At 33.0% G+C, this 24211-nt stretch overlaps 1 protein-coding gene across 1 annotated transcript; it reads right to left on the reverse strand.

The window, feature by feature from the left end:
• Positions 1–3840: 3840 nt before the first annotated feature.
• On the reverse strand, positions 3841–23743 carry LOC114332461 (U6 snRNA-associated Sm-like protein LSm4). Its single transcript, XM_028282255.2, has 5 exons — positions 23578–23743; positions 23481–23522; positions 23288–23386; positions 13311–13494; positions 3841–3999 (listed from the first exon to the last, which is right to left on the reverse strand). The coding sequence occupies exons 1-5, from the start codon at positions 23578–23580 to the stop codon at positions 3917–3919; spliced, it is 411 nt and encodes a 136-aa protein (XP_028138056.1). The 5' UTR covers positions 23581–23743; the 3' UTR covers positions 3841–3916.
• Between the last annotated feature and the right edge of the window lie 468 nt (positions 23744–24211).

Raw genomic sequence — 24211 nt, forward strand, 5'->3', positions numbered from 1 at the left:
TGCTTAATATTTGCTATATCTTATTATTCTTAAACATAACATTTACACATGGGAATCTTATTTCCTTTTGGTTTCCAATTGAAAGTTTTTATTAACATTTAACTATTATGATTTATTAGCAACAATTCTATTTAAGTTTGATGAAGCTTTTCTGATATTATTGATTATGTTTCTTCAATTTTAAATGTGGTATTTACTACGAAAAACCCATACATTCATGTCCAAACAAATGAGACTGACCTTTTTCTGGTGAACTGAGAATGTCTTCACACAAGACCCGTTTCCTGCTATCCTTGGCTGCAATCAAAACCTCGTCCTGGCTTCCAGTAATGTTCTCCTCTGAAACTAGCTCGTATAGCTCTCGTTTCCTGCTTCTGTCGTGATGCTGTGTTCTACCTTTTTCGAAACTGCAATCAGCTACCGGGAACTCTTGGCTCAAGGAGGTTCTTTTACTCTCAACCTGGCCTACCTCTCGTTCCACGATAGATACTCCACACTCACGGAACTACACCGGCTTTCTCACTCTCCGTACACTACCGTCTACTACTCGACTTCACTTCTCGACAGCTCAAAACATTCTGATCTCTATTTGTCATTCATTCCCCTACTTTCTAAATATCCCTTCCAGATTCACAAATCAAACTTCCACCACCAACTCTCATTCGCAGTCTTCCTCAAAACCAATTTTTAATCTTTCTAAATATGCTTAATGGATTTCAAAGAAAATAGTTAATTCCCATTCTAAAATTACTTTCTACTATATACAAATTTTAATGACCTATTCTCTATTTCCACTTAGTCTTATTTAGCATCGGCTAATGATCGAACCTTCCGCGAACAACGATAATGACCTATTATCGATTTCACTTGAGTTTTATTTAGCATAGGCTAATGATCGAACCTTCCGCGAACAACGATAATGGTACGCGCAATTCACTTTGTTTTTTCTAAGCGCATTGTCCCGTGTTCCGTAAGCTCTTTCTAATCACTTCTTAAAATTAAATATAACAATTTGTTGTATACAGGTTGTTCTAAATTTATATGCCCGTGGTTGAGAAAATTGAAAATATTTTATATTAAATTGAATTTTGTTTATAATTATCAAATTTTAATTTTCATATCAAATAGAAATATAACAATACATACACATAATGTATATACGTGCAAAATTTATTTCGCCGAAGAGATGACGGTCGAAATGACGGTCGCCAAATAAATCCTTTTTCCCCATCCAAAAATAGGTTTTACATTTATTTTAAATTTAAATATTTCTATATAATTTATATATACATACACATAATGTATATACGTGCAAAATTTATTTCGCCGAAGAGATGACGGTCGAAATGACGGTCGCCAAATAAATCCTTTTTCCCCATCCAAAAATAGGTTTTACATTTATTTTAAATTTAAATACTTCTATAAAATATATATAATATACATACACATAATGTATATATGTACAAAATTTATTTAGCTGAAGAGATGACGGTCGCGAAATAAATCCTTTTTCCCCATCTTAAAATATGTTTTACATTTATTTTAAATTTAAATACCTCTACACAATTTATATATGTATACATACACATAATATATAGCATAAGCGATGACGGTCGCCAATTCAATGCTTTTTCCCCTATCCAAAAAGTGCACAACGTCCCTAAAGAAGTTTTCACTTCAAAAATCAAAAAATATTTTAGCTTCATACTTAAGCTACAATAGGTCTGGAAGGAGGTGAATTCATAAAAGACACAGCAACTATAGCAATAAATTAACAATAAAATACGCATGTGTGTATTGCTCTTAAAACTAGATTATTTTTAATTTTTGTGAATCCAGGGGCAGGGGAGTGAGATCGGTAGCACATGGTGTGAGGGATACTTTAAATTAGCAAATATTTAGCAATCAAATAGGCACTATATCAGATATATTTATAATAAGATCCTTTATTTCCCATATAACCAGGTTTTTCACAAAATTTATTCTCAACAGAATAGAATGATTTCGACGTTAATCCGAAAACCCGTGAATATTTTGACAGATATCAGTCTATTTTTTACCAAGTTAAAAGGGAGGGTGAAATGATATCTTATTTTTTATGAACTGTGCCAGCAGCTTACTCCATTAGCATTAAACAAAGCGTTATTAAAGAAAATTTAAATTAATAGCAATACAATAATATTCGACTAAGAAAGGTTCAGCAATCATTGTTTCTCGGAAACGGCTGCAGCAATAACTTTTTTCTTTCCGTAATAAATTAGCAATTAATTCGGTAAGGTTGAATTTTCGAGTTTCATCATTTTTTTGGGGGTGAGTTTTGCGCTAGGGGATGATGGGGTAGTTTTTCGGGATTGGTTAATACGCCAATCAAGAGCAATTAATTAGCAATAAAATATGCCGTTAAAATGATCCCTGAACTCCTTTTCATTGCCGAGATATAGGGTGGGTGCAGCACCCACTGTTTCTCGGAAACGGCTAGAGGCAATAAATTTTTTCTTTCCGTAATAAATTAGCAATAAATTAGTAATTAATACCCTGCTGTTAAATTTTCGGGTTTACTCATTTTTTCGGGGGTGAGTTTTGCGCTAAGGGATGATGGGGTAGTTTTTCGGGATTGGGTAATACACCAATCAAGAGCAATTAATTAGCAATAAAATATGCCGTTAAAATGGGCCCTGTACTCCTTTTCATTGCCGAGATATAGGGTGGGTGCTGCTAGCTTTACCGTAAAGCTAGCAGCACCCACTGTTTCTCAGAAACGGCTACAGCAATAAATTTTTTGTTTCTGTAATAAATTAGCAATTAATTCCTTGGGGTTGAATTTTCGATTTTCATCATCTTTTCGGGGGTGAGTTTTACGCTAGGGGATGATGGGGTAGTTTTTCGGGATTGGTTAATATACCAATCAAGAGCAATTAATTAGCAATAAAATATGCCGTCAAAACGGGCCCCTTACTCCTTTTCATTGCCGAGATATAGGGTGGGTGCTGCTAGCTTTACCGTAAAGCTAGCAGCACCCACCGTTTCTGGGAAACGGCTACAGCAATAAACTTTTTCTTTCCGTAATAAATTAGCAATTAATTCCTTGGGGTTGAATTTTCGATTTTCATCACCTTTTCGGGGTGAGTTTTACGCTAGGGGATGATGGGGTAGTTTTTCGGGATTGGTTGATATACCAATCAAGAGCAATTAATTAGCAATAAAATATGCCGTCAAAACGGGCCCCTTACTCCTTTTCATTGCCGAGATATAGGGTGGGTGCTGCTAGCTTTACCGTAAAGCTAGCAGCACCCACTGTTTCTCGGAAACGGCTACAGCAATAATTTTTTTCTTTGCGTAATAAATTAGCAATCAAATATAGTCTTAGTCTGAATTCGGCCTTATAAAGTGGTGCTACTGACTTTACCGACATGTATTTTTATTCGTATTCGACAATGCTTCAAATATTGGGAGAATTTGCTATGAACTTTTTCGGCACAGAGGATCGTCTAAGTTGAAGATTTCATCCATAATCCAAACAGTCCCAAATTCGTGAAATATACTATAGGTCTATTCGCGGAGCACATCCTGAACTTGCCCAAAGGGAGAACGCCTTCGCATTACAAAATTGGGCATTCGATAAGGTCGAATTTTTCTTCTTAACGGCTAATGCGCAGGCGTTCTCCCTCTGGGTAAGTTCAGGATGTGCTCCGCGAATAGACCTTATAAAACCCCGAAAATCGATGTAGGTATGCATATAAGCATCAGCTGTAGTTATTTTCATTTTCGAAAACCTTCCAAAGAATAACTAATATTAACGTATAGGTTATGTAATGTTATAGACGCCCTAATAAAGATCTATTTATACACATTTGCAATTTATTAATAATAATTCTTAAATTATGACAGTAAACCTAAGCGTACAATAATATACAAATCATTTTGGCTTCTGCTTCTGTAGCTGAGGATTTCTTCCTCCTTGACCTCCTTGTTTGTTACCCCTGGCACCTCCAAAGTTTCCTAAAAGCAAAGAAAAATTGCAAATTTACTTAAATTCAGATGTTATAAACAGCATTTATCACGAACAGTTAAAAGTGACATGAGCCAAGCTTAAAAATATAAGATATACCGATGACACTGTCACATTCACTTAAGCTCTACAAAGTATGAAAAACTTACTAGAACGAAAAGTGTACATAACATACCATATAAATATGGTATTAAAATGAACTTAAAGAAAACAAAATTCATGGTCATCACAAAACATCCAAAAGACGAGTATTAGTAATATCCAGATAGAAAGGGTAGATAAATACAAATATCTAGGAACATTGGTTAGTCAAAACGCAGAACAAACAAAAGACATTAATAAAAGCCGCATTCATCAACTGTTCATTCATTGAGTATCCATTGAGTTCTTCAACTGTTCATTTATTGAGTATCCATTGAATTCTTCAACTCAAATGTTCTATACTATTTTGCAGTAATCTGAATTTAGTTGATGTATATTTCCTTCATCAAGTCTTATAGTCTAGGCGCCAAATAGAGGTCACTGTGTCCTTTTCAATTCTGATGGACAAACTCAACGGTTTCTTATGGATTTTTGGCTGCTGATTACGAATTTCGAGGGTGGATTTCGATCCGAGTGGTAAAACAATTGTTATAAACAATTTAATTGTTTATAAGGTTCTGGCTCATAAACTTTAGAGATAAAAAATAATGTTTCAAATAAAATTTGTTCGTTAATAAAAAACGAAGAAAAAAAAGTTTACTAAACTTAAATCCAACAATTAGAACTCAAGATATTTTAAAATTAGTGCACAATGCAAATTGCAAAATAAGTAATTTTCGAAGCTTTATCGATCGTAACTCGGCTTCTACGCATGCAAATGAACCTTAGAAGGTCTCATTTTAAAGCTTCATTAATGGGCTCCAAACAGAGTTTGTTAAATTACTTGATCTTCATTTGTTTTAAAGTTATACCCATTTGAAGTAAAAATTTTCTTAAAAAAATTGTACATTAATTTGTTTATAACGGTTTCAAGCAAATTTAAGCTATAAACATTTATACTTTAATTAACAATAATGATAGAAGAACTTAAAAGGAACATTTTAAGCTTACGAATATGTTTGTAAGTTTATTTTTGGCCAAGATATCGATATTTTAATAGTGCGCTCTGAGGCGCAAGATCGGCTCACCGCGTAACGGTTCTTCCCGATGCAACGGGAATGCGATCTTCTCGATGCAAATTATAATTTCTCTGTATATATACGTTATCTTCATTTTTCATTTTTGAAGATCCTATTAAAATTTTATCCTATAATGCTTATAATTAAATCATCATACTATATGTAACCTCGTATCACCTTTCATTCTATTTAGTTTGTCTTCTATTTTTTGTACTAGATGAGAAAAAAACATTAAAAACTAATATTTCAGAAATAGAACTAAAAAGTAAGTTGATATTATTTTATTAATACTATTTTTACAAACTTTTTGTTTCATGCATCTGAATCGAGATATACAGATAATCTAAGCTTTTTTACATCTGCATAAATTCTTAGAGCAATTTTTACAGTTACATGGTGGTACTAAGTAGTATTATGTACGCAGTAAAACTAAAACTTTCTGGGGCTTCAGAGTCTAATTATCTATATGATATAGATATAATCTATATCATATAGATATCCAGTGGATAGTGGATAGTATCCATATAAAGTGGATCTAGTTCTTTTGCAGCATCATCAAGGCACGTCAATTGTATGTATGCCGCCACAACATAAATTCTCGTTTTATATGCAGTGATATTGCTGCAAAATAACTCGATCCATTCTTATATGGATATCACATATTGGCTCATTTGCATGCGTAGAAGCCGAGTTACGATCGATAAAGCATCGAAAAATACTTGACTGTGAGCCGATGTTGCGCCTCATAGGCCATTAAAATATCGATATCTTGACCAAAAATAAACTTACGAACATTTTCTTAACCCTCCGTTAGTCGCTAGGATAAACGGAGCATCAAGAGTCGCTACGGTGTCAGAGACCGACAATTTAAAAAAAATAGTTATTGCTATAAAATTCGTACAAATATTTTATATTGTGTATAGGAATGACTGAAAAATATTTTTGAAAATGTTTTATTGAAAAACAACAGATATAAAATGAAAAACCGCTTCCATTTTCACTTCCCTCATCGTCAAAATAATTTTCATCGTCGCTAGGAACCATTTCCCATAATTCCATTCCAACGTTTTTGGTCGGCTTCAAAGGACATCTATAAATAAGACTTGACCAAAACTTACCGATAAAATGCAATAATAAGATACTAAATCTTTACCTGAACTGCAAGTTATGCCAATAAAGTAATAACCACACCGTTAGTCGCTACAGAGTCTTGCACCGAAAATAGCTATAAAACTCGCACAACTGTACCCAAGTACGTAAGAATGTACACTAACACGAGGTTAGTTGATAGGAAGAGGTACAGAAAGTGGCGATAGAAAAAAACAGTTATTTTGTAAATCCCGAATGAATAATTCTGTCGTCGGTGTGTGACACCGATAGCGACTAACGGAGGGTTAAGCTCAAATTATTCCTTTTGAGTTCTTCTATCATTATTGTTAATTAAAGTATAAATGTTTACAGCTCAAATTTACTTGAAACCTTTATAAACAAATTAATGTACAATTTTTTTAAGAAAATTATAACTTCAAACGGGTATAATTTTAAAACAAATGAAGATAAAGTAATTTACCAAACTTTGTTTGGAAGCCTATTAATGAAGTTTTAAAATGAGATCTTCTAAGGGTCATTTGTACGCGTAGAAGCGAGTTACGATTAATATAACTTCGAAAAATACCTAATTTGCAATTTGCATTGTGCACTAATTTTACAATATCTTGAGTTATAATTGTTGGACTTAAGTTTAGTAAACGTTTTTTATTAAGGAACAAATTTTATTTGAAACATTTTTTTACCTCTTTTAGTTTATGAGCCAGAGCCTTATAAACAATTTATAAACAATTAAATTGTTTATAACAATTTTTTGACCACTTGGATCGAAATCCACCCTCGAAATTCGTAATCAGCAGCCAAAAATCCATAAGAAACCGTTGAGTTTGTCCATCAGAATTGAAAAGGGCACGGTGGCCCCTCTGGCGCCTAGACTATTAGATGGACATCGCTCATCCGGAAGAAAAGTGACACAACTCAAAAAATGCATAATTCCAATTCTTGTTAAGTTGACTCCAAATACTCTATACTTTTATCAGGAAAAGTGTCACATAGATGTTTACTTCTAACTTAGTAAGATGGCGGTAGTGTCATTATTAATTTTGTGGTAAATTGAATACTTTTATTCCGGAACAATGGCACGTGGCACGTTTCAGTTAAGCTCTGACGTTCGAAGTGAACGTATCGTTATTAATCACGAAGGCCGTTGTATTTTGAAAAGTGTCGGAGTAAAGTGACCAATATTTTAAAAGAAAAGTGACGTAAATCAAAATGTTGATCTTTTTTCTTTGTTAAATCAGATATAGTTTTTTGATTTTGCTTATTACACAATTAGAAACATTCACATCCATATTTTTCGTTTTTAATTTATAAATTTTAGTCGTTACCATTTAAAACTGATAGTTAAATTAAGATCTAAAAAATCCATTTTTGCCTCTCCTGAAAAAAGTTGTTTTTTGAGTTGTGAGACTTTTCTTCCGGATGAGCTACATGGTCTTTATAGCAATGAACTTGATGGCATAAACAAGACTTACGACAGTTTTACATTATGCTATTTTCATGCTAGGCAAGAGCCATGCAAGACAGACGCATGCCCACGCGCTATTTCCATGCAATTCGTGTGCTAGACGAAAAATTTAAACATGTTCTATTTTTCATGCTATTTTGATGCAAGTTGTCAAATTTCAGGTTGGCAATATAACAAAATGTACAGTTTAGAATAAAACTTAACCTTATTGTGTAAATTTAAATGTTATGGTCCTTTTCATGGGCATTTATCGCCAACCGTCACTAAAGTTATTCATTATTGTACTCATTTGACGCCATTTGCAGCAGTAAAGTAACACTTTATTGTACTAAAAGAAGAATTTTACTTTACCTGCCGCGATTAATCAAATTAACCGAGATTGAATGTAAGTGGTCGATGGCAGTAATCGAATGGCGAGTATTTGAGTGAACTTAAAATTTATTTACTTTAATTATTAAAAATATTGTACACAATTGGTGATATTATCAATTAAGATTATGTCAAAAAAGGAAAATTCTGTAATATTTTGTAATTATATTCATATAAAATTAATTAAAACTTTACCGATTTAGTAATTATTCAATATTGATAACTATCGATTAAAAATCGAAAGCTGCCATCTTGCAAAAGTTATCTGTCATCACTGTCCTGAAATTATTATGACGTCTAAAATTTAAAAAGTTTTTTAATTGTAAATTGTAAGAAAGTGTTAAAACCAATATCAAATTGTTGCCGATAGAATTTTGTATGCACCACGTCAGTAAAGACTCTTTATCGAACTCGTCTGTTATTCGCCTCGCTCGCTATGCTCGCTCTGCTCATAATATCAGACTCGTTCCATAAAAAGTAGCTTTACTGACTTGGTATATAAATAACTATTATAACATTTATTCTAACATGACATTTTAGTTAAATCTGACAGTTGTCACATTTTATTTGCAATTTGGCATAAAAACAAATCAATTGTGTTTATTGCATTTATAAAATGGTATTTTCTTTGATTTGTATAGTCTTATAAATTGTACAGATTATTTGTGATTTATACTTGAATATAATGTTGGACTGAAATTTCCAACTTGTATTGGGATACACTGCATCTCTTAGTAATCATCTTATTAAGTACAAGACAAATTCTTTTAATATTTAAATGTCCTTGGTAAAACAAATACGTTTGTTTATAATAAACATGATTGACCCATATTACCACAACAGTGTATCAGTTTTCGATACAAGGTCAGTTTGCAATAGCAAATAGTATCCTTTATTTATAATCAAGTCGACACAGCATTTTTAATAAAAACACTCTCACTTTATATATACAAAAACATTAAACAGGGGAATCCACATTTTTACTTCTAATTTCATTGCATAAAGATTATTCATTGGTATTTGAGATCCCAACGGGTAAACATCACAGCGGATAAATATTATACCACTAGCTCTTTACCGTAGTTACTTCAACGTACAAATAAATGAATTATCAGTGAGTAGTGTTACTTCATCAACCCTTATGGTAGGGGTAACCACCCCTCAATCATCTGAGATGGTTCAGATAAACGGGAACCACCATAAACTGAAATATCTAAACTTAATGGTTTGGTATATTTCTGTTGTTGTCAACAATGAAAGTGATATCAAAAATTGCACAGAAATATCTCTGATGTAAAAAGGTCAGGCTAGGTAAGAGATATGCCATGCAAGACGAACTTACATAGCATGAGACTTGCATAGCCTTGATGTAAAGCTGCTTTTATAGATACACACATAATGGCTCTTGCATAAATTATAACATTTTTTTGGGAGCCAAAAATGGGTTACCATATCATAATGGTACTTACAATTAACTTTTATAGGCTATTTATTATGTTCAAAATAAGAGAGCTAAAAGGAACTACAACGTTAACGAAGTTTTATTATTTCATAAAGTCAATGAACCTCTAAATATGAAAAAAAAAAACGCTGAGTGCTATAATTTAAGGAGGTGCGTTTTTGAGAAAGGGGTGAATTAGTCCCTAAATAAGCACAGGGTACATTAAGGTGAGTTCAATGCACTTTTGGTACAAACACGTTTACAGAAAATTGTTCTAGGTTAAATTTACTATCGAAATATCACATTTTAAAATAAAAAAACATTTTTACAAAAATATATTCAAAAAAATAAGCAAAAAAAACACAAAAGAAAGCAATTTTGTTTTCTGCCCCATAACTTTTTTCCACGGGGATATAGATGTAGGCATTGCTTTACAGAAAAAAAAACCTTAAATCAGTCCTCTTTAAAATGACGTTTGGCAGAAGTCTTTTTTGGGCGATTTTCCCTGTTATTTCGTAAACATCGTTCTGTAACTTTTTCTACGTAGTTTTCGGTATAGTCCTGTCGCCAGGGGGGGTACAACGGCCTCCTGTATTCAGATGGACTTACCCAAGATTTTTTTATGTATTTTGACCTGTAGAACACGAATTTTTTGGGTAACAGTTGATCCGGATGTCGATAAGATTGTTATAAACCAAGAAGTTGAGGAATCACATAACAGCGATTTCTTGCAAAAGAAAACATTTTTTTGTATTTTTTGGGCCTTTCTAACCAAAAAATGTTCCTACAAATTTTTTCGTAGGATGCATAGTTTTCGAGATAAACGCGGTTGAACTTTCAAAAAATCGAAAAATTGCAATTTTTGAACCCGAATAACTTTTGATTAAAAAATAAAATAGCAATTCTGCTTACCGCATTTGAAAGTTCAAGTCAAATTATATCGGTTTTAATTATTTGTATTGCTAAAAATTTATTATTTTATTGTTAAAACAAAGCTATAAACACCTAGTGCTTGAGTGATGTTTTCAATGATTTCTCATTTAAAATCGAATGAGTAGGTAGAGGAGGTAAAAGTGCAAGCGGCGCTATTTCTACGTAGCATGCATTAAAACGCATGTATTAGGCACGGGAAACACTATGTGTTTATAGCGTTTTTTAACAATCAAAAAATAAATTTTTAGCAATGCAAATATTCAAAACAGATAAAATTTTACTTAAACTTTTAAAGGCGGTAAGCAGAACTTGTATTTTATTTTTTAATTAAAAGTAATTCTGGTTCAAAAATTGCAATTTTTCGATTTTTTGAAAGTTCAACCGCGTTTATCTCGAAAACTATGCATCCTAAGAAAAAATTTGTAGGAACATTTTTTGGTTAGAATGGCCCAAAAAATACAAAAAAATGTTTTGTTTTGCGAGAAATCGCTGTTATGTGATTCCTCAACTTCTTGGTTTATAACAATCTTATCGACATCCGGATCAACTGTTACCCAAAAAATTCGTGTTCTACAGGTCAAAATACATAAAAAAAACTTGGGTAAGTCCATCTGAATACAGGAGGCCGTTGTACCTCCCTTGGCGACAGGACTAGTAGATGCAATGCTACATTTAGTAGGACGAGAAGTCAATGTCCTTTAAAATGGTCTTTTGTAGAAGGTTCGGTAACTATATACAACCAGTTTTTTTAAGCAAGATATGGTTTTTCAAAGTTTTATACTTTTAACGATTTTTGATATGTTTTGCAATTATTTTTAAATTTCTCATTATAACTTTTTTTCTACACTTACGTATACACATTGCTGAATACAAAAACTACTTTTAAACAAGATTATGTTTTTTCAAAGTGTGACATGTACACATGCAATATGCCCCACTAAGTTGGTAATCATAAGAAAAACTTTTTTTTTATTAATTTTATGAAGAAAAAAAGATTCTTCATAAAATGCTCTGCATAGCCTAAAACTTAAGAAGCAATCATCAGATATCAAATTTTATCAATAGTACACGAGGTATGTTAAAAATATGAATTTCGCTCAAGAGTAAAATACCTTTATATTTCACAATATGGAAACGTGTTATTAAGAAAAGTTATTCGGAATTAAAAATTATGTACCGCTATGCAATTATATTCTTCTAATTAAAAAAAATAATTTTTTTTCTCAAATTACGGATACCCTAGGACCTAGGATATCCTACGGATATCTTGTTTAAAAATAGTTTTAGAATTTTTTACAATAAGTACACCATTTCAAAGTAAAGAAGATAAGCTTTCTTTTTTATTCGACAATGTATATACCTAAATGTACAAGAAAAAAAAGTTATAATGAGTTTAAAAAATAATCGTAAAAAAATCAAAAATCGTTAAAAGTATAAAACTTTGAAAAACCATAACTTGCTTCAAAATAGTCGTACAACCTTATATAATAGACCATTTTAATGGTAATTGACTTCTCTTCCTAATAAATATACCATTGCATCTACCTATAAATCCGTAGAAAAAAGTTACAGAACATTTTTTTTTATTTAGCTAATGCCTCGACAACTAATGGCCATTGGCATGGTAGGTATGGTAAATTTTTGCAGTTAGGTACCTAGTGTCATGTGTAGTGGTGTGTTGAGTAAGTGTCTTGTTACTTTGCAAAGTTGACGTCATTGTCTTTGCAAAGAGACGTTAACTGTATCCGAACGTCTGCGGTCCCTCCGGTGAGTAAGTTACACAACAATGTTTTCGAAATAATGGGGAAAATAGCCCAAAAATGCTATGAGCGGCGAACTTTGAAATATTTCGGAAACTATAAATCCTAGAGACTTCTACCAAACGTCATTTTAAATAGTAAGGGCAGAATTTTTTTTCTGTGATGCAATGTCTATACTCTATACCTATTCGAGGTGTGCAAGTACTTGGAAGGGGAAACGAGAAACGACCCTGCGCGAGTCGCGGAGAAATATTGCAACTATCTTAAATAATTCATATTGTCAATTGAAATTGTCAAATTGACGTATATTTCATACCTTCTGTCAATGAAGCAGAAAAATAATATATTGCTCCACAATATTGATATGATATGCAATTATTATATAAAGGTAAATTTAATTAATTTTATTTTGCTTGCAGTACTGCCTTTTTAATAACTAATTTTATTTACTACATACAATTGTTGACGTTTTCATAACATAACCTGAATCTTATTTTTTCTTCTTATTATTTTTTTGGACTATGGCCTTAACAATTATCCAGTAACCAGGCCTAATATAATTGGCCAACATAATTAAAAGTGCGAATTTTAGTATAGAGCGTAGAAATAGGGGTCGCTTTGCCGAACTTGCACGGTCCCAATATCCCCGTAGAAAAAGGTTTTGGGGCAAAAAAACAAAATTGCTTTCTTTCGTGTTTTTTTTGCTTTTTTTGGAAAATATATTTTGTAAAAAAATATATTTTTTACTTTAAAAGGTGATATTTCGATAGTAAATTTAATCTGGGACAATTTTTCTGTAGACGTGTTCGTACCAAAAGTGTATAGATGCCCCTAATGCGCCCTGTGCCTAGGGACTATTTCACCCCTTTCTCAAAAACGCACCCCTTTAAATAGTAGCACTCCGCGGTTTTTTCATATTGAGGGGTTCACTGACCATATGAAACAATAAAATCCTGTTAACGTTGTAATTCCTTTCTAAAATACATAATCAATAGCTTATTACCACAAAATTCAAATCTTGCTGAATTTTGGGCCACAATCCACAATTAATTTTTTTACTTACCCCGAGATGCTGGCCTATTCCTTTGATTTTGTCCTCCTCTTCCACCTTTCATATCATTTCTTCCCTTATTTTTAACTACTGCTTCTTCTTTGACCATATCAATAACTTCATCTGGTATACGAAGATATTTAATGGTACTGCCACGAATATAGCATTCTGGCATTCTCCAAAACTTATCACCATCCTAAAAGCCAGAGGTTTTAATTTGTTGTATGTATAACGATAACGATAGCTATATATGATAACGATATCATACATATCGATAACGATACTGATACTGATAATGATACCAAGTATCATACATATCGTTATCGATATACTTGGTATCAGCGACGTACAGTGGAAAGGATCCGGCAAATGGCCAACTAGAAACGGCATGTTCTACTATTCGGGAACTGATGATACAAACCACCGTTATGGCGTCGGAATAATAGTCGAAAGGGAAGTCAACAAATCGGTACTAAGTTTTACCCCATATTCAGAACGAATCATAGCAATCCAACTAAAGTCGAACAAAGGAAAAATTAACATTATTCAAGTCTATGCACCGACATCAGAGAAAGAGGATGAGGAAATAAAAGAATTCTACAAGTAACTACATAGAATACATTCTGGAATCGACCAAAAAAGAAGAAGTCACCGTAATCATGGGCGATTTCAACGCTAAAGTTGGTAAGGTGAAAACTGATGGATGCACTGGTGAATTTGGACTTGGACAACGAAACGACCGAGGTGAACGTCTCGTACAATTTTGCCAAGAAAAAGAATTTGTAGTAATGAACACAATGTTCAGATTACCAAACCGTAGATTGTACACGTGGACATCACCAAGGGATAATGCAGACACCATCGTCAGGAATCAAATCGATTATATACTAATCAGAAGCCGGTTTAAAAACTCCATCACGTCTACAAAAACCTATCCAGGCACTGATATAGAATCGGATCACAATCCGGTGGTGGCTGTAGTAAATATAAGATTCAAGAAACTACATAAAAATGCAGCTAACCAAAAGATATACGTTAAGCAACTGAAAGACGCAACTATACTGGAAAGGACAAGAGAACAAGTAAACAACAATCTTCGAAACCTCGCTGCAAAAAATAGGAACACAGGCAATGTAGAGGACAAATGGATGGAGATAGAAAAGGCCCTTATAACAGCTGGTGAAGGCTCCTTAGCTAAAAGCAAAATTAAGAAAAAGGAATGGATGACAAACGAAATTTTGTACCTCATGGAGGAAAGGCGAAGAAATAAAACCAACAAGACAACATACAAAGAAGTGAACCGTGAGATTAAGAGAAAAATTAGAGAAGCCAAAGAGAAGTAGGTTCTGGAAAACTGCAAGGAAATAGAAGAATATGAAAGAAAGTACGATAGCTTTAACATGCATAAAAAGATCAAGGAAATAACAGGTAAAAAAGTGAAACAAGCATCCATCGTAAAGGACAAAAAGGTAAAATAATTACAGATTTAAATGAAAAACTGGCAAGATGGACAGAATACATTGAAGAACTTCTTGCAGACGAAAGACCAGAAATAGCAGTGGCAGAACCTACAGACGACACAACAGGGCCTGAACTCCTAAAAAGCGAGATAGAATATGCTATAAGGAACACAAAAGGGTGTAAAGCTGCAGGACCAGATGAAATTCCGGTAGAATTGTTGAAACTTACAGACGACGACACACTTGAAATAATGGTGAACCTCTTTAACACAATTTATAGAACAGGCATCATACCAAAGAAATGGCTCTCCTCTACTTTTGTCACAATCCCGAAGACGAATAACGCCAGAGAGTGTTCAGACCACAGAACTATAGCATTGATGAGCCACACACTAAAAGTATTTTTAAAAATAATTCACAAAAGCATATTTAATAAATTAGAAGAGGACATAAGCGCCACACAGTTTGGATTCAGAAGTGGCCTGGGAACACGGAAAGCTTTGTTTGGTCTGAGTGTGTTAATGCAAAGATGTTTGGATGTAAATCAAGACCTCTACGTAGGTTTCATATATTTTGAGAAGGCCTTCGATAAAATCAGACACCAAAAGCTGTATGACATCCTAAGAAGCAAAAACATCGACAGTCGCGACATTAACATCATATCCAGGTTGTACTGGGGACAAACAGCAAAAATCAAGGTTGATAATGAGTTAACCGAAGAAATTGAGATTCGTCGAGGTGTGCGTCAGGGTTGTGTGCTTTCTCCACTACTATTCAATATATATAGCGAAACAATATGTCAGGAAGCGCTCCTAGAGCAAAACATTGGTATGAACATTAACGGAGAGTTAATTAACCATATTCGATACGCTGATGACACGCTAATAATAACAGATAACCTAGCAAATTTACAGTATTTGATGGAAAACATAAACACTCATACCAATAAGTATGGTCTGAAACTGAACATCAAAAAGACTAAATTCATGATTGTTACAAAGAAGCTATACACCAATATGAATTTAACCATAAATAATCAGCCAGTTGAAAGAGTTACATCCTACAAATATTTAGGGGTTTGTTTCACTGATACTAATGACCAGACAAGAGAAATCAAGAGGCGAATAGAGATAGCGAGACAATCGTTTGTCAAAATGAAAAAGTTCCTATGCAGCCGGGACATAAATATAAACTTAAGAACGAGAATGTTAAGGTGCTATGTTTTCTCCGTTTTGCTGTACGACATGGAAGCTTGGACTCTGAAAAAGATAAACATCAAAAACATTGAGGCATTCGAGATGTGGTGTTACAGAAGAATGTGGAAAATACCATGGACAGAAAGAGTAACAAATCAAGATGTTTTGCTGAAGATGGGGAAGGAATGCGAAGTCATAAAAACCATACAAACGAAAAAACTTTAGTATCTAGGCCACATAATGAGAGGAGAAAAGTACTCTCTGCTAAGACTCATAATCCAAGGAAAAATCTCGGGAAAGAAAAATGTGGGACGTAGGAGGATTTCCTGGTTGCGAAATTTAAGGGAGTGGTATGGGTGCAGTTCAATACAGTTGTTCAGAGCTGCAGCCAACAAAGTTAAGATTGCTGTGATGGTAGCCAACCTCCTATAGGAGGCGGTACTGCAAGAAGAAGAAAGATGTATAACGATCTGTGGGTCATTCTTAATAAATTGGCAGATTTTACTACTAACTTTTAAAATACACTGCGCGTCAGAGAAAACAGGCACCCCAAAAAATTGGTCATTTTTGGTATCTCCTTTGGGTCATTTCTGGTATCTCCTAAACCTGTTGTCCAATTTAAGTAATTTTTTTAATATGTTATAGCCTTATTCTTTAACAATATCGCTGTAATATTGTTGCTAAACAGGTAAATTTTTATGGTATACCGGGTGTACGAATCAAACTGTGTTTTTTTCTAAAAGTTCCCAACATCCTGTGGAATATTCTAGCAATTATAAAATACTGAAATTAAAACCCAACTATAGCCTCAGGTTTTCTTAACATTGTGTTTTTTGCTTCATTCGCTTATGCTGGATAATACAAAAGTTAGGTACTTTAACAACTAGCCATGTTCTTCATCAGTACAGGGTGTTTCTAAATAAGTGTGACTGCTTTAAAGAATAATGACAGTTTGCTTCATAATCGTATGTCTGCAAATGCTTCGTTTCTGAGATACGGGATGTTGAATTTTTTCTTACAAACTGACAATTTATTTGTTGCCCTAAAACCGGTTGAAATATGCAAATGAAATTTGGTAGGTTTTAAGATATAGTTATTGCGCATTTTTTGACATACAATTATAGACCGGGCAGTATCGTCGCCCCCGCTAGCGCAATTATTCCGATTCGATTTTTTTGCACAAACTTACTCAAAAACAGGTTCTTATAACATATCCACAGGGTGCCGGGCGGTGCCGTGGTCGAAAAATTTTTTAAACAATTTTTTTTAAACAAATTCACAAAAATAATTTTTTTTATTTCCAACAATTTTTTTTTTTTTTAGATAATTTGGGTCATTCTGAGCAAAAAAGGTCTCCCGTCATTTTTCTCTAAAATTGACTGTTGTCGAGTTATACGCGATTAAAAATTTGAAAAATGCGAAAATGGCCATTTTTAAGGCTTCATAACTCGATTAAAAATGATTATTATGAAATTCAAAAAGTGACAAAATCAAGATTCAAATACCTTCTTCAACGTCCTGAAGAAATTTTGGTCACTATTTTATTACAAAGTTGTTATTTTTAGTTATTAACAATTAGCGGTATAGTCCAACTGTATCGTCGCCCCCGTTAGCGGAACTATTTCGATTCGATTTTTTTGCACAAACTTACTCAAAAAGAGGTCTTTATAACATATTCACAGGGTGCTGGTCGGTGCCGTGGTCGAAAAAATTTTTAAACAATTTTTTTAAACAAATTCACAAAAATAATTTTTTCATTTCCCACAATTTTTTTTAGATAATTTAGATCATTATCAGTAAAAAAGGTCTTTGGTCATTTTTTCTAAACTTGACTGTTGTCCAGTTATACGCGATTAAAGATTTGAAAAATGCGAAAATGGCCATTTTCAAGGCTTCATAACTCGATTAAAAATTATTATTATGAAATTGAAAAAGTGACATGATCAAGATTCAAATACCTTCTTCAGCGTCTTGAAGAGATTTTTGTCATTATTTTATTACAAAGCTGTTATTTTTAGTTATTAACAATTAGCGGTATAGTCCAACTCTATCGTCGCCCCCGTTAGCGGAACTATTTCGATTAGATTTTTTTGCACAAACTTACTCAAAAAGAGGTCTTTCTAACATATCCACAGGGTGCCGGGCGGTGCCGTGGTCGAAAATGTTTTAAACAAATTCACAAAAATAATTTTCTCATTTCCGACAATTTTTTTTAGATAATCTGGGTCATTGTGAGTAAAAAAGGTCTCTGGTCATTTTTCTCTAAACTTGACTGTTGTCGAGTTATACGCGATTAAAAATTTGAAAAATGCGAAAATGGTCATTTTCAAGGCTTCATAACTCGATTAAAAATTATTATTATGAAATTCAAAAAGTGACAAAATCAAGATTCAAATATCTTCTTCAACGTCTTGAAGAGATTTTTGGCATTATTTTATTACAAAGCTGTTACTTTTAGTTATTAACAATTAGCGCTATAGTCCAACTGTATCGTCACCCCCGTTAGCGGAACTATTTTGATTAGATTTTTTTTGCACAAACTTACTCAAAAAGAGGTCCTTATAACATATGCACAGGGTGCCGGCCGGTGCCGTGGTCTAAAAATTGTTTAAACAATTTTTCGACCACCGGCCGGCACTCTGTGGATATGTTATAAGGTCCTATTTTTGAGTAAGTTTGTGCAAAAAAATCTAATCGAAATAGTTCCGCTAACGGGGGCGACGATACAGTTGGACTATACCGCTAATTGTTAATAACTAAAAATAACAACTTTGTAATAAAATAATGACAAAAATCTCTTCAAGACGCTGAAGAAGGTATTTCAATCTTGATTTTGTCACTTTTTGAATTTCATAATAATCATTTTTAATCGAGTTATGAAGCCTTAAAATGGCCATTTTCGCATTTTTCAAATTTTTAATCGCATATAACTCGACAACAATCAATTTTAGAGAAAAATTACAAGAGACCTTTTTTGCTCAGAATGAACCAAGTTATCTAGAAAAAATTGTTGGAAATAAAAAAATTATTTTTGTGAATTTGTTTAAAAAAAATTGTTTAAAAAATTTTTCGAGCACGGCACCGCAAGGCACCCTGTGGATATGTTATGCGGACCCCTTTTTGAGTAAGTTTGTGAAAAAAAATCTGATCGAAATTGTTCCGCTAACGGGGGCGACGATACAATTGTTAATAACTAAAAATAACAGCTTTGTATTAAATTAATGACAAAAATCTCTCCAGAACGCTAAAGAAGGTATTTGAATCTTGATTTTGTCACTTTTTGAATTTCATAATAATCATTTTTGATCGAGTTATGAAGCCTTGAAAATGGCCATTTTCGCATTTTTCAAATTTTTAATCGCGTATAACTCGACAACAGTCAATTTTAGAGAAAAATGACAGGAGACCTTTTTTGCTCAGAATGACCCAAGTTATCTAAAAAAAAATTGTTGGAAATAAAAAAATTATTTTTGTGAATTTGTTTAAAAAAAATTGTTTAAAAAATTTTTCGACCACGGCACCGCCCGGCACCCTGTGGATATGTTATAAGGACCTCCTTTTGAGTAGGTTTGTGCAAAAAAATCGAATCGGAATAATTGCGCTAGCGGGGGCGTCTATTAAGAATTTTATATTCACCATTGGCAAGCATACAGGTAATATGACCGATCATATTACCTGTATGCACGCCAATGATAAATTTCTTAATTGTATGTCAAAAAATGTGCATTGACCTGTACGATGATACTGTATTTGGTTGTTTTTCAAGTTTAAGGATCATTATGACGTCAGCCACTTTCCATATCTTGGGAATATATCTTAATCTGAACGAGGCATTTATAAGATATGTCAGTTTTACTATATAGTTTTTCTAGGAAGTTGTTTTAAGATTTCCCCAGTAATTAAGTCAAACCCAGGTGCTTTCCTGGGATTGATGTTTCATTTAATTTCGTCAGCCACTTCTTTTGGAATGACTAGTTTAATTTCACCTTCTTCCTGTGTGACATTTTCTCATTGAAATGTGTTATCGCCTTCATTTGGCTGGAATGTGTCCTCGAGATATTCAGCAAATTTATTAGCCTTTTCTAATTTGCTTTTTGCCCAGCTTCCATCTGTATTTCTTAGTGGAGGATTTTCCATTGTCAGTCGTTTTAATTTCTTAGTGGCTCTCCAGAGGGAATAATCAGTTGTGATATAATTTGTCAATTCTCTTAGATATTTACTAATTGATTCTTTTTTATTTTTTCTAATTTCTCTTTTAAGCTGTTGTGTAGCATTATTTAGTTTAGTTTTATCAGATGGAACTCTAGAGCACTGCCAGATCCTTCTGAGTTTTCTTTTCTACCGAACTAAATATAGAATACCAAACTTTAACTAACATTACTAAGCATGGAAAAAATATAAGTGACATATAAAAAATGTATGTTTTAGATACTAGTATGCAGTTATATAAAGCAGGAGAGGGATAAATTTGATTACTTCAAATTGTCCACCAAAGACACCCGGAATCTGACTATGAAGAGCTACCTCAAAGAACCAGACGTAAAAGCTCACACCAGACTTTTTGATGACTCTGCACCAGCAGTCCAAGTGAATCGAAATCGAAAGTGAATCGCTTTGGATTATATTTTCACTTGAAAACTCTGAATTCTGAAGAGTTTAGAAAGAATTTCTAGAAAGAATGGTTTCAAAGAATTTGCTGAAATCTATTATGAAGGCGTAAATGAGAAACAGTTAGAAATGGAATGTATGCATTTAACAGAATACTTGAAAATTAATCAAAGTAAAAATGAAGGAAGTGATAGTATTTGGGAAATATATCATCTTTTAAAAGAAAATACAATTGTAGACATCTATCCCAATGTAGAAAGAGCACTGAGAATTTTGTTAAGCATGATGGTAGCAAAATGCAGTGGAAAATGCCCCTTTTCCAATTTAAAACGAATAAAAAATTAATCAAGCCGTACAATGCTTCAAGAGAGATTTAACAGTTTGTTGCTAATGTCGATAGAATGTGATGCTCGATAGAATGATCGAAAAAATAGATTTTGAAGATGTGATTAACAATTTTGCTATTAAATCAGCTTAGATAGGTACTTGTAAGGACCCAATAGTGGATACTAATTATTTTGTGTGTATTACATTATTTAAAATTATCTATTCATAATACATAATATTTAATGTTACTGTAAAGGAATAAAAATAAAGCTAAAACTTTGCATATCTATCTATGTTTTTCTTCTATTCTAACAAAAGTCCTATATTATAGGGCAGGGGCCCCATTTTACTAATGTGCCCAAGGCCTCGAATAGGTGAAAGACAGCCCTGACAATAAGTGAGCATATCTTTTCTCACATGTCAAAAATTTTAAGTTCATAGGTGTTGTGTATTCAGAGGTATAAAATAAAAAACCCCTGATGAAAGAGTTTCTTAGAACATGTTAGTTAAAACATTAATATCATTGTGAGCAAAGCAACAAGTGATTACATAAAATTGGTACAACAATACTGACATCCTAAGCAAGAAGACAGTATCTCCAATTTTTACAATTTTCGAGTTTGCTCTTTTATATGGGCTTTTATACAATTATTAATATACCTAACAAAGTTAGAAAGCAGTAAGCCTTCATTCCTGGGTCTGGTAGACTATTAAAATTGAAGTACAGTCGGAAAAATGAAAGAAAACCCATGAATGATCACATCGATCACTTACTTTGTATTTGCTGTCTTTTTCTATAACAAACGTTTGTTACTTAGTTAAAAGGCAGTAAGTATCTTATACAAGCCTAAAAGGCAGTATCTCCTACAGAAAAAAATGGAGATACTGCTTTTTAAACTAGCAACTGCTTGACTGCTTTTAAGCAAGTGTGTAATAACATACCTTGCTTAAAAGCAGTAACCGCCATTTTCATTAATATTTATAAAAAATATCTTAAAAAAATTTATCCAATGATATGAAAAAGAACTACAACGAAGTTAAACAATTCCGGAATCCATAAATATTTTCATGGTGGCTCAGCCCCGTTTATTACACTTTAACTGCCATGTGTACCATATATGGACACAGGCAATTTTAGTTCTCTGCCATGTGTACATATATTGGACACAGGTTTTATCAGCGTTTCAGCCATGTGTCCGTGGTTGGTATACATTTACCGTGTAGTTAAATGGGAATATCATTGAGTCCGGCGTAGAACTATAACGTTTAAAAATATCCTGGGATTTTTTTAATTTTTAAAGGTATAAAGGATAATAAAATGAAAATTAACTGTACATTAACTTTTTTTTATTTTTATGACAGTACAGCATATTATAATAAAAATTAAATATTGTAGTATTTTTAAATAGAAAATTAGGTACTGAGAGTCAATTTTATTGTACTTACATGTTTTAGTTATTTTTTTGTGAAAATATGGTTGGCAAAGAAACAGTCTAAGCACATAAAAGGGCTGTCTTCACATCCGTTGCATGTTATTTATAGCATAATTTCGACCATGGAGCTCAGAGTTTTTTTTTGTAACAAATCGTGCATCTGCCTCTTTTGTTGAAAGCATTTTGAGTAAGTTCATGTTTGGCTTGAACTTGTACAGGAAGAAGTAGATTACTACTTTGAAGAAGTTGTACGCACACATTTTCTTTGAATTTTGTAACTGACATTTTGCTTTGGTTGATGTTATTCAAAAATAATAAAAGTATTCACCAGTGAAGTACCAGTAATCATCTCAAATGCCACTTTTCTGTACCATTTGACAGACTTTCGTAAGCAGTTTGAGTAAGCTGTCTTTTGATCTGACATGTTCACAAATGCTTTTGCGTTATTGTACTCGACAATGGCTGCAGGTTTTCTTTTAGGACCTTCCCTAAGATAACGGACTATTTGACCTTAAGTGCCCATCTATGGTACTCATGGCCTGCAACTAGACATTAGGAACAATTTCACAATTGCAGGCCGCGTGCACCAAATGAGGACACAGCAATTTTTACAAAAATACCCAAAAAACAAATCTGATTTTATGATTTTTACTAAAAACAAACACAAATAGAGTAATTAAGATGAAAAAAATATTTTGGCCCAGAAGACCCGGTACAAAATTTACTCTAAATTTACCTGGCAGTTAAAGTGTTAAAATCTGCATTATCTCGAAACTTACATTTGTGGAGATACTGCCTTCTTTCTTAGGAGGGCAGAATAAGTGTATTAACTCACACCGAAAGGTAGACGAGTTCTGGATTAAGTAAGTAGATAGGTGTATTAGAAATGATTAGGGTACCTAAACTGAGACATCACTTAAACATACCTTGAAAAAAACCCTAAGAAGAAATCTCAATGAACTTACCCTTGATGTACAAATTACTTCTCTAAGATTTATGTTCATCCAATTATCACAACTGACCAAGTGACCATTGTAAGTTTCTCCATTTTTTAATTCAACCAGCTAAAAGAAAGTGATTATGTTTAAATCATAGAGAAATAAAAACAGTTTAAATGGAAAAAGTCTAATTAATAATTATTGTATAAAAAATACTTGCCATAGGATGATTCTGTGCTGTTCGCAAAAGTGATAAAGGAAGCTAAAAATAAACATTATTAAAAAATATTAGTAGAAAATTACATTATTTACGTTACCATTGCAAGATTTTTTTAATCAGAGTAAATATAAATATATTTTAATTTTTAATATTTATGCTGGTTGACTTTTCGGCTTTATTTGTAATGAAGTTTGTTTTTTTTTGGTGTTATTCTTCTTCTTTTTATAGTCACTTTTTGATTTATCATTTGGTCTACCTGGTCTACGTCTATGCCAAATTCGTCCACCTTCCGGTGAAAGCAGTGCCGCGCCAGCACGTGTTAGCGGCTGTGTGTAAAACATTTAATGGCGCCCAAAAATACGCATTTTTTTTTAAATCTTCTCGTTAAATTAAATAATGCGAAAATGAACAATTATTTATTGTAACCAAACAAAAATAACTAAAAATTCTCATATTATATGAGAGGCGCCGTTCCGGCACTGGTTAAGAAAAGAAAAAAAAAAGAAATAGAGAATTTAGGTTTTGTAAACAAAAATTAGCAGTGCGTTCCGGCACTGCTAATTTTGCCATGACACCACTGGGAATCAAAATCAACACTATCAACAGCACAAGTAGCAAGCAAAAGGAAGAAAAGAAAAAGAAGCAAACCAGAACCACAGAGTTCTATTAAATATGTTTGTTGAAGTTGAACTTTTTTAGGCGCGATTGGGAGAAATGTTGAGGGTGAATTT

The sequence above is a fragment of the Diabrotica virgifera genome, chromosome 9 (genome assembly GCF_917563875.1).
Source record: "Diabrotica virgifera virgifera chromosome 9, PGI_DIABVI_V3a".
In the NCBI taxonomy this organism is placed as follows: Eukaryota; Metazoa; Arthropoda; class Insecta; order Coleoptera; family Chrysomelidae; genus Diabrotica; species Diabrotica virgifera.